This window comes from Mesoplodon bidens (genome assembly GCF_964165515.1).
Source record: "Mesoplodon bidens genome assembly, chromosome: 10".
Taxonomy (NCBI): domain Eukaryota; kingdom Metazoa; phylum Chordata; class Mammalia; order Artiodactyla; family Ziphiidae; genus Mesoplodon; species Mesoplodon bidens.
This window is the reverse complement of record NC_138172.1, coordinates 49,278,262-49,290,675: the sequence shown is the minus strand read 5'-3', so window position 1 is coordinate 49,290,675 and position 12,414 is coordinate 49,278,262. Positions and strand designations below refer to the sequence as shown.

The window sequence follows — 12,414 nt, the reverse complement described above, 5'->3', positions numbered from 1 at the left end:
GAATCAACACTGTGAAAATGACTCTACCACCCAATGCAATCTACAGATTCAGTGCAGTCCCTATCAAACTACCACTGGCATTTTCCACAGAACTAGAACAGAAAATTTCACAATTTGTATGGAAACACAAAAGACCCCGAATAGCCAAAGCAATCTTGAGAATGAAAAACGGAGCTGGAGGAATTAGGCTCCCTGACTTCAGACTATACTACAAAGCTACAGTAATCAAGACAGTACGGTACTGGCACAAAAACAGAAAGATAGATCAATGGAACAGGATAGAAAGCCCAGAGATAAACCCACGCACATATGGTCACCTTATCTTTGATGAAGGAGGCAGGAATGTACAGTGGAGAAAGGACAGCCACTTCAATAAGTGGTGCTAGGAAAACTGGACAGGTACATGTAAAAGTATGAGATTAGATCACTCCCTAATACCATACACAAAAATAAGCTCAAAATGGATTAAAGACCTAAATGTAAGGCCAGAAACAGACTCTTAGAGGAAAACATAAGCAGAACACTTTATGACATAAATCACAGCAAGATCCTTTTTGACCCACCTCCTAGAGAAATGGAAATAAAAACAAAAATAAAGAAATGGGACCTAATGAAACTTAAAAGCTTTTGCACAGCAAAGGAGACCATAAACAAGATGAAAAGACAACCCTCAGAATGGGAGAAAATATTTGCAAATGAACCAACTGACAAAGGATTAATCTCCAAAATTTACAAGCAGCTCATTCAGCTCAATAACAAAAAAACAAACAACCCAATCCAAAAAATGGGCAGAAGACCTAAACAGACATTTCTCCAAAGAAGATATACAGACTGCCAACAAACACATGAAAGAATTCTCAACATCATTAATCATTAGAGAAATGCAAATCAAAACTACAATGAGATATCATCTCACACCAGTCAGAATGGCCATCATCAAAAAAAATCTAGAAACAATAAATGCTGGAGAGGGTGTGGAGAAAAGGGAACACTCTTGCACTGCTGGTGGGAATGTGAATTGGCACAGCCACTATGCAGTGGAGGTTGGAGGTTTCTTAAAAAACTACCAATAGAACTACCATATGACCCAGCAATCCCACTACTGGGCATATACCCTGAGAAAACCATAATTCAAAAAGAGTCATGTATCAAAATGTTCATTTCAGCTCTATTTACAATAGCCCAGAGATGGAAACAACCTATGTGTCCATCATCGGATGAATGGATAAAGAAGATGTGGCACATATATACAATGGAATATTACTCAGCCATAAAAAGAAACGAAATTGAGCTATTTGTAATGAGGTGGATGGACCTAGAGTCTGTCATACAGAGTGAAGTAAGTCAGAAAGAGAAAGACAAATACCGTATGCTAACACATATATATGGAATTTAAGAAAAAAAATGTCATGAAGAACCTAGGGGTAAGACAGGAATAAAGACACAGACCTACTAGAGAATGGACTTGAGGATATGGGGAGGGGGAAGGGTAAGCTGTGACAAAGCGAGAGAGAGGCATGGACATATATACACTACCAAACGTAAAACAGATAGCTAGTGGGAAGCAGCCGCATAGCACAGGGAGATCAGCTCGGTGCTCTGTGACCACCTAGAGGGGTGGGACAGGGAGGGTGGGAGGGAGGGAGACGCAAGAGGGAAGAGATATGGGAACATATGTATATGTATAACTGATGCACTTTGTTATAAAGCAGAAACTAACACACCATTGTAAAGCAATTATACTCCAGTAAAGATGTAAAAAAAAAAAAAAGTTTATAGAACTCTTCTCCGTACTCTGTAATGACGTATATGGGAATAGAATCTACAAATGAGTGGATATATGTATAACTGATTCACTTTGTTGTACAAGTGAAACTAACACAACATTGTATATCAACTACACTCCAATAAAAATCAATTTTAAAAAATAATAATAATACAATAGAACAGTTAATTAGACTTAATTGATATTTTCAGGATATTACATCCAAAAAAAAAAGAAATTCTTTCCAAGTGCATATGGAACATTCTCTAGGATTGACCACACACTGGGCCACAAAACAAGCCTCAACAAACTTAAGGATATAGAAATTGTCTCGAGCATCTTTTCTGACCACAACAGCATGAAACTAGAAATCAACCACAGAAATATGTGGAAAAAAACGATTACATGGAGACTAAACAACATGCTACTAAAAAAACCCCACCAGGTCAATAATGAAATCAAAGAAAATTTAAAAATACCTTGCGACAAATGACAATAAAAACACAACCATACAAAATCTATGGGATGCAGCAAAACCATTTCTTAGAGGGAAGTTCACAGCCATATAGACCTTCCTCAAAAAACAAGAAAAATCTCAAACAACATAATATACCACTTAAAAGAATTAGAAAAAGAAGAACAAAACCTAGTCAGCAGAAGGAAGGAAATACTCAAGATCAGAGAGGAAATAAATAAAATAGAGATTAAAAAAACAATAGAAAAACTCAATAAACCAAGAGCCGGTTCTTTAAAAGGTTAAACAATATCGACCAACCTCTGGCCAGGCTCACCAAGAAGAAAAGAGAGAGAACCCAAATAAACAAGATAAGAAATGAAAAAGGAGACATAACAACCAACACCACAGAAGTACAAAAAACCATAAGGGAATACTATGAACATGCCAACAAATTCAACAACCTAGAAGAAACAGACAAGTTTCTAGAAACATACAGCCCACCAAAACTGAATCAAGAAGAAACAGATAATGTGAACAGACCAATCACTACTAATGAAAGTCTATGACCAGATGGCTTCACAGGCAAATTCTACCAAACCTACATAGAAGAACTTATACTGATCCTTCTCAAACTCTTCCAAAAAAACTGATGAGAAGAGAACACTCCCAAAGACATTCTATGAAGCCACCATCACCCATGATACTAAAACCAAAGACACCACCGAAAAAGAAAATTAGAGGCCAATATCTTTGATGAATATAGATGTAAAAATTCTCAACAAAATATTAGCAAACCAAATCCAACAACACATAAAAAAGATCATACACCACAGTCAAGTGGGATTCATCCCAAGTTCACAAGAATGGTTCAACATTCGCAAATCAATCAATGTGATACACCACAGAAAAGACAACAACCACATGATCACCTCAATAGATGCAGAGAAAGCATTTGACAAAATTCTACAACCATTCATGATTAAAAACTCTTATGAAAGTGGGTATAGAGGAAACATATCTCAACATAATAAAAGCTATTTATGACAAATCCACAGCCCATATAATACTAAACAGTGAAAAGCTGAAAGCCTTCCCGCTAAAATCTGGAAAAAGACAAGGATGCCCACTCTCGTCTCTTCTATTCAACATACTATTACAAGACCTAGTCACTGCAATCAGATAAGAAAAAGAAATAAAAGATATCCAAATTGGAAGGGAAGAGGTAAAATTGTCATTATATGCAGATAACATGATTCTATATACAGAAAACCCTAAAGACTCCACACAAAAACTACTAAAACTGATAAATGAGTTCAACAAGGTAGCAGGATACAAGATTAACACACAGAAATTGGTTGCATTTCTTTATACTAACAATGAAATATCAGAAAGAGAATGTAAAAAAACAATAGCTTTCAAAATCACACCCCCAAAAATAAAATATTTAGGAATAAACCTGACCAAGGAGGTGAAAAACCTATACACTGAGAACTATAAAACAATAAAGGAAACTGAAGAAGATTCAAAGAAGTGGAAACATATCCCATGTTCTTGGATTGGAAGAATTAATATTGTTAAAATAGCCATACTTCCCACAACAATCTACAGATTTAATGCAATCCCTATCAAATTACCCATGATATTTTTCACAGAACTAAAAAAATAATCATAAAATTCATATGGAACCATAAAAGACCCAGAATTGCCAAAGCAATCCTGAAGAAAAAGAACAAAGCAGGAGGTATAACCCTCCCAGATTTCAGACATACTACAAAATGACAGTAATCAAAACAGCGTGGTATGGGACTTCCCTGGTGGTCCAGTGGTTAAGACTCTGCACTTCCAATGCAGGGGGTTTGATCCCTTGTCAGGAATTAGATCCTGCATGCCGCAACCAAGAGCCCACATGCCACAACTAAAGATCCCACATGTCGCAATGAAGATCCCACGTGCTGCAACGAACACCCAGTGCAGCCAAATAAATAAATAAATAAAAACAGAACAACAACAACAAAAAGAAAACAGCGTGATATTGGGACAAAAACAGACATATGGATCAATGGATCAGAATAGAGTGCCCAGAAATAAACCCATACACCTATGGTCAATTAATCTTTGACAAAAAAAGCAAGCATATACTATGGGGAAAAGACAGTCTCTTCAGCAAGTGGTGCTGGGAAAATTAGACAGCTGCATGTAAATCGATGAAGTTAGAACACTCCCTCTCACCATACACAAAAATAAACTCAAAATGGCTTAAAGGCTTAAACATTAAGACACGACACCATAAAACTCCTAGAAAAGCTCAAAGGCAAAAACACTCTTGACATAAATCGTACCAATGTTTTCTTAGGTCAGTGTCCCAAGGCAATAGAGATAAAAACAAAAATAAACAAATGAGACCTAATCAAACTTAGAAGTTTTTGCACAGCAAAGGAAACCATAAACAGAAGAAAGATAAGCTACAAACAGGGAGAAAATATTTGCAAACAATGCAACCAATAGGCCTAGTATCCAAAATATACAAACAGCTCATACAGTTCAACAAAAAAAAAACTAAACAACCCAATCAAAAAATGGGCAGAAGGGCTTCCCTGGTGGCGCAGTGGTTGAGAGTCCGCCTGCCGATGCAGGGGACGCGGGTTCATGCCCCGGTCCGGGAAGATCCCACATGCCGTGGAGCATCTGGGCCCATGAGCCATGGCCGCTGAGCCTGCGCATCCGGAGCCTGTGCTCCTCAATGGGAGAGGCCACAACAGTGAGAGGCCCGCGTACCGAGAAAAACAAAACAAAAAAAAAAACTACAATGAGATATCACCTCACACCAATCAGAATAGCCATCATCAAAAAGTCTACAAATACCAAATGCTGGAGAGGATGTGGAGAAAAGGGAACCCTCCTAGACTGCTGGTGGGATTGTAAATTGGTAGAGCCACTATGGAGAACAGTATAGAGATTCATTAAGAAACCAAAAATAGAGCTACCATATGATCTAGCAATCCCACTCCTGGGCATATATCTGGAGAAAAACATGGTTCAAAAGGATACATGCACCCCAATGTTTATAGCATCACTATTCACAATAGCCAAAACATGGAAGCAACCTAAATGTCCATCGAGAGATGAATGCATAAAGAAGATGTGGCACATACATACAGTGGAATATTACTCAGCCATTAAAAAGAATGAAACAATGCCCTTTGCAGCAACATGGATGCAACTAGAGATTATCATACTAAGTGAAGGAAGTTAGACAGACAAATATCATATCACTTACATACAGAATCTAAACAAAAATGATACAAATGAACTTATTTACAAAATAGAAACAGACTCACAGACTTAGAGAACAAACTTGGCAGGGAGGGATAGACTGGGAGTTCGGGATTGACATGCCCACAGTGCTATATTTAAAATAAATAACTAATAAGGACTTATTGTATAGCACAGGGAACTCTGCTCAATACTCTGTAATAACCTAAATGGGAAAATAATTTGAAAAAGACTAGATAAATATATCTACTCTTTAGATAGATATATATAACTGAATCACTTTGCTGTACACCTGAAACTAACATAACATTGTTAATCAACTATACTCCAATATAAAATAAAATGTTAAAAAATAATAATAAAATTAAAAAGTTTAAAAAATATATATATGGGGGGAAGCACTCATAAAAAAATACCACATGAGCCCCAAATTGAGGGAAGATATTTTCACGTAACTGATTACTGTCTAGAATAAACATATAAAGAACTTCTAAAATCAGTTAGAAAAGACCAAGCACCCAACAGAAACATGAGCAGAAAGCTAGAACAGGCACTTAAGAGAAGAGGAAATACACCTACTCAGCTTTATCAGTGATCAGGGAAACACGAATGAAAACCACCATTAGACACCATTTCACAAACACCGAACTGGTGAAAAGTCTGACAATATCAAACACCTGAGAAACAGTGGAGCAAAGCAACTCTCCACACTGCTGGTGGGACCACACACTTAGTGACCTGTTTGGAAAACAAGCTGTCACTTTACAAGCCAGCAGTAACTCTAAGTGTGTGTCTACCCTGCACAGAGCTTCCCGGCCAGTGTGCCAAGCTCCTGATCTACTCAGGTCCAGGAAAGGCTGGGGGCTGAGAGGCAGGGGTGACGCCCCTGGAGTCCTCCACATGTCCTTCCATAGCAGAATGAATGACTAAACATGTCGCAAAGTCAGGAAGTGGAATCTATTACAAGCAGCAAAAGTAAACTGGAACGTAGCAAGATGGATGAATCTTAGGAATATGTGTATACTTATATACACTGAAGAAAAACATAATTCCCTTTATACAAAGTTTAAAATTTGTACAAGTAAACAATAAATTTTGTAGGGCTACAAATATGGGTGGTAAAACTATAATAAAAGAAAGGAAGTAATAATCACAAAATGTAGGGTCACAGTTACCCTAAGGGAGGAGGGAAGGGGCTGGACAGGGAAAGAGCACACAGGGCTGCACAGGTGATGACAACGAGCTGTTCCTTTAAGTTAGCGTTCATTTGTTTTCTCCTGTAGATCCTACTTATGTTTCATAAGCATGATTTTGCATCTACTAATTTATCTGAATGTGTGTGTGTATGTGTATATACACATATATTTAATGGAAGAAGTAAACATACCACCACAAAGGGGGACAGGGGAGAGCGGGTGGAGAGAGCAGGGCAAGGGTCTGGGGACAGCCATAAGCCTGTACATCACATTTTTACTGTACTTTTTTTTAAAGCTTGGACACCACACGAGTTCTCACATTGTTACATAAGTTCTGCAACACTCTCTGTTCCCCCCGCAGAAAGAGGCTTATTTTCCTCATTTTTAGAATAAGTGTTCCCCTCTGTTCCCACTGGAAGCTCAATGTCTCTACAGGATGTTCTGCGTAGGTGGAAAATGATTATTTTAAAAGCTGGAGAACATCAAATAATCCTGAATAAGGAGGCACTGGAGGAAAGAGAAGCAGTGTAATTTACTAAAAAAGGGTCAGAGATTTTTCCATACAGATTTTTCATCAAAGCTCTGACGCATCCACAGGCCACCAAGACCCAGCCTGGCCAGGGGGCCGCGAGGGGGGCGTTGGCTCCCTGCAGGGGGCTCCATCCAGGCAGGAAGTCGACAAGGAGGACAGGCAGGGCTTCTCCTCCCTGGGCTCCGTGAGGCTGCTTGCACCCACTCCAGCCTCGTATCAGGACCTCCAGAACCTGTGCTTCATTCCTCTCCTAGTTATGCCCACAGCACTGGAGGTCTGTGGGCGTTTCCCTGCCATTCTGCCAGCAGCAAAAAAGGACCAAATCCTCTGTGCTTCAAAGCCAAACCACACATCCAAACCACACAACAGCAGCCTAGGGTCTCAGCACGTTCTCTGAGAAGCAGCAAGTAAAGCCACCTGAAGGAAGGGTGAGCTGTCCTCTGGTTCCTAAGGGCCACGTGCGGAGCTTGCTTCCTGGCAGCCCCCAGACGCCAGGGCCTCTGGCTGCTGCCTGAGCTGATCAAGCAGCCCTTCCAGGCAGATGTTACCCTGTCACCCTGGTGACGCGGCCTCTGTCTCTGTTCCAGAACGTCCCTCATTCTACCTTATGTCACAGCCGGCGATTTACCAAACAACCCCCCCAACAGCGTGGACTCCTTTAAGACAGGGGTTTGAGTGCATTCAATGCATTTTCTGCCTCAGGGCTCGGCGTGGTGCAATGTCTGCTGAACTGACTTCTGGGTGTTTTTTTTAAAGATTTTTTTATATTTATTTTTATTAATTATCATTTATTTTTGGCTGCGTTGGGTCTTGGTTGCTGCGCCTGGGCTTTCTCTAGTTGCGGCGAGTGGGGGCTACTCTTTGTTGCGGTGCGTGGGCTTCTCATTGCGGTGGCTTCTCTTGTTGCAGAGCACAGGCTCTAGGCGTGCGGGCTTCAGTAGTTGTGGCACGGGGGCTTCAGTAGTTGCGGCATGCAGGCTCTAGAGCACAGGCTCAGTAGTTGTGGTGCACGGGCTTAGTTGCTCCGCGGCATGTGGGATCTTCCTGGACCAGTGACCCCTGCATTGGCAGGCGGATTCTGAACCAATGCACCACCAGGGAAGCCCCCTAAACTGACTTCTTGAACCAAAAGAAGCTGTTACGTGGTGACAAACCATGGAAGAGTGTGTACACTTAAATCCAGGACTGTTCATCAAACATCAAGAAAATAAAGTTGTGGATGAAATGCTAAGCACATTTTCAGATTCAAGCAATAGCAAATAACTTATGACATTCCTCATCCTCCTTAACAGATCAAAATTATGTGACTGGCAATAAGTAACTTAGTCATTATTAATCCAGGATAAGCCTAATTCCATGGAAGGTGATGGGATACCGGGCCAGAAATTAACCTCGTTGGTTGCTCGAAACTGTCCCCAGGAGGACTGGGTAAATCCACAGACTCGAGAGTTGTCTGATGGAGCATTCAACTCTGATGTCCCTCAAAAATAGTTTCCAGGGCTTTCCCTCCGAGGCGGCTCCTCCCAATACCTCCTTCAGCAAAGATCTCCTGAGTTCCCGAGCCAGGCACTCTGCCAGGTACCACGATGAAATAATCACACAAATAAGTGCAACTAAGAACGTCGTAAGAACGTCGTTAAAGGAAAGCATCTTACTTCCTTCCTGGGCCAGGGTCACAGCTCTGTGGGGGCACAGCCAGGCTCTGGCCTGCCTCCCCAGATCTGAGCTTCAGAGAAATCCCCGTAGGCATTCAACTCAGAGACAAGTAGCACCCCCGCTTGGGGCCGCATCAACAGATGCAGTGGGCAGGGCCCGAGGCAGCGCGCCCCACCCCCACCTTGGCACATGGCGTCTCAGGTGTTCACCACAACAGCCTGGTAAGGGCTGTAGCAGGAGCACCATTTCACAGAGCAGGGAAAGGCCCCACAAAGGTGAACAGACTTCTGAGTGGCTACGGAATGGTGTAGCTGGCAGGGGCTTCAGCAGAGTCCTCCTGGCTCCACAGTGCTCACCCCACTCCCCACACCAGGACTGGGACTCCCTCTGTAAGACCCTACCCTGCATGTCTGAAAACAGCCTCAAGTCTGAGGGATCAGGGATCACATGCTGTGCTCATCCCAACACGTGATCTAGAGCAGCTGATCTAGTTTTGCACCTAAATACTGGGCTAGTGTCTCTGATGCAGGCCACACCAGTAACGGCCCACCCTCCACAGGACAGGCACCCAGGCCAGTTTTGCCTTGTAGGGATGTTCCAACTAGTCTGTCCTCTCCATCTTCCATTTCCTTATCTTTAAAGCAGAGGTAACAGCGTCTGCTCTGCCTCCCTCACAAGACGATTCTAGAATTAAATGAGGTAGCCCTCATGAACGTACAATGTCAGATTTATGTGAAAATGAATTTAGATTCATCAACACTTCATCAATGAACTCCAAACCTGACCAAACGTGGTGCAGGTTAGCTTTGTACTGCACTGAAAAGAGTTTGCAACTATTCAGAAATTTATTGAAATTATAACTTTAAATAGCCTGCTTTGCATAAGGAATACAAATCCTTAAAGAAAACTCAGTAAATTCCAAATCTGAGGGAGTCTGTCAATTAAGCAACTGTGAGGAAGGCTACTAAATAAATCAAGTCATGGCCCACCCTCCTCTTAATTATTTTAAATGGTTTTAAAAGCTCCCAGCTTGAAGGCCAATAACAGAGGGAAAGAGCAACGGGAGCAAATCTTAACGGAAACAAATCAGAAGCCAACTGGCAGTGCCGTCTGCAAGTTGCAAGGCCTTAGTCACAGGAAGCATGTAGCCTTCCAAGGGAACAGGCCCCCTATGCCTTTCCCCACGTGCAGACAAAGGCCCAGAGTGCGAAGAAAAGAAAGAACGGGCAAGGAAAAGCAAATTGAGGCCTTCCTGCATTCATTCAAACAAGCAGTGACTGAGAGAGATGTAAGGGGCCTCTGAGTCACAGCAGCTGTTTAGGAGGCTAAGAGTCAGTGGGAAAGGCACTAAATTGCTCCCTGGCTACGCCGCACAGCTTGTGGGATCTCAGGTCCCTGACCAGGGATCAAACCTGGGCCCTCAGCAGTGAAAGTGCAGAGTCCTAACCACTGGACTGACAAGAGGATTCCCCACTCATTTCTTTTTTTTTTTTTTTTTTTTTTTTTTGCGGTACGCGGGCCTCTCACTGTTGTGGCCTCTCCCGTTGCGGAGCACAGGCTCCGGACGCGCAGGCTCAGCGGCCACGGCTCACGGACCCAGCCGCTCCGCGGCATGTGGGATCTCCCCGGACCGGGGCACGAACCCGTGTCCCCTGCATCGGCAGGCGGACTCCCAACCACTGCGCCACCAGGGAAGCCCCCACTCATTTCTTTTAGAAGTCCAGATTGTCATATTTTAAGATAAATTTCAACACTGCTATAAAATGTTAACTTGTTTAATCAAGAAATGTGTAGTAGGGCTTCCCTGGTGGCGCAGTGGTTGAGAGTCCGCCTGCCGATGCAGCAGACACGGGTTCGTGCCCCGGTCCGGGAGGATCCCACATGCCGCGGAGCAGCTGGGCCCGTGAGCCGTGGCCGCTGAGTCTGCGTGTCCGGAGCCTGTGCTCCGCAACAGGATAGGCCACAACAGTGAGAGGCCCGTGTACCGCAAAAAAAGAAGAAGAAATGTGTAGTAGATGAAAAATGGCAAGGCCAGGGCTAAACTGTGTAGACTCAAGTGCAGAGCCGCCCAGTGGAGCCCAGCAATGACGGCTCCACCTGGAGCACGACTGTGACTCATCAAGTGGGGTCAGGACTGCTATTAGGGCCAAGTCACTATCACACACCTCAGTCCCTGTGTCAGTTCATCCCTGGGAGGTGATGAGCCCCCTTTCATTACTAAAACCATAAAGTTAGTTTTGGAGTAATGGGGACTCAAATGGAGTTCTATACTCAGGTGTTCTGAAAGCTATTTCTGAGGAAGATAATGATTTTTCACTTTATCTTTAGGATATAAAAATATCTATTGACTCCTTGCTCTGTACCAAGTGTTTTACTTACATTTTCTCTCTAATCAGCACAATAATCTTCAAGCGCGAAATTAATCTCATTTTACAGATGAGGAAAAACTGAGTCACGGAAAAGTTAGGTCATGAGTCTAAGGTCACACAACAGAAGCAGTAGTGCCCAGATACAAACTAGGGCCCCCCAGAGCCTGTGCACTTTCAGCAACAGCACACCCAGGGCAGGCTGTGCTGCTTTTAGCTAAGACAGAAATCAAACTGAAGATTATTTAAATGACCACTTTACTCTGACTCCTCTGGTTTAACGAGAGTACCAATTAATTCTTACTAAAACCAGAGACTACTTTTTCCCTTCTCTCCCAGTTGAAAATTACTTTTCAGCTGCTGCTGCTGTGGGTTACTAAAGGTAAAGCGAGGTTTGCTCAGCACACTACAGAGGCTGTCTCAACACAAACGCTTCCTGCACTTCCCAAACCTTCACATTAGCAGTCCTGGCCCTGGGAGTCACAGGCAGCCCTCAGCACTTACGTACTCTCATGTCCCCGCTCACTGATTTCTTCCTGGAGACTCAGAATGCTGGTGAGGTTGATGATCCTTCTCCGGGGGGTACAAGCTGCTGTCATTTCTTTTCGGGATGCATCCTCCACCATTTCCAAATCAGAGCCTTCCCGATGTCTCTTTCTGCAAAGTAAACGAGGAACTGGTAGCTCATAACTATCTTAAAAAAACTGTTTCAAACTCAGTCAAATTTTGTGCCTTGCATTTTGGAGAAGGGAGCAGCTTCTCTGTGCCGGCTCTCCACATCTGGGGAGGGCTCCCTGTGCTGGTAGCGGCCAGCCAGATCAGGATGTCCTCCCAGATACTGCTTCTCTGACACCCCTCAGGCCTTAGCAGTGGCCACTGCAAGCAGCAGGGCTTTGGAGTCTGGCTCAGCCCGGAGACCTGCAGGGCCTCAATCAAGTGCGCTGACCTCACCACATCTCATTCATTCAGCCCTCCATCCATCTGTCCATCAGCCACTGTTATAATACCAACCTCACACAGCCATGACAAAGTGCCTGCCCTCACCATGCTAGCTTTCTAGCAGGAGAGTCAAACAGCAACCGAAGAAAGATAATTTTAAGTAGCAACAAATACTGTGACGAAAATAAAACAAGGTAACAGAATGAAGGGGAAACGAGAGAACTTTAGAT

General features: G+C 43.0%; 1 protein-coding gene across 1 annotated transcript in view; it reads right to left on the bottom strand.

Annotated features, from left to right (window-relative positions):
* Positions 1-12,414, bottom strand: part of MLH1 (mutL homolog 1) — a 57,937-nt gene that overhangs the window by 19,115 nt on the left and 26,408 nt on the right. The window contains exon 13 of the mRNA XM_081245805.1: positions 11,754-11,902. Coding sequence (XP_081101931.1) covers positions 11,754-11,902 — 149 coding nt within the window. The remainder of the gene's footprint in view (positions 1-11,753; positions 11,903-12,414) is intronic.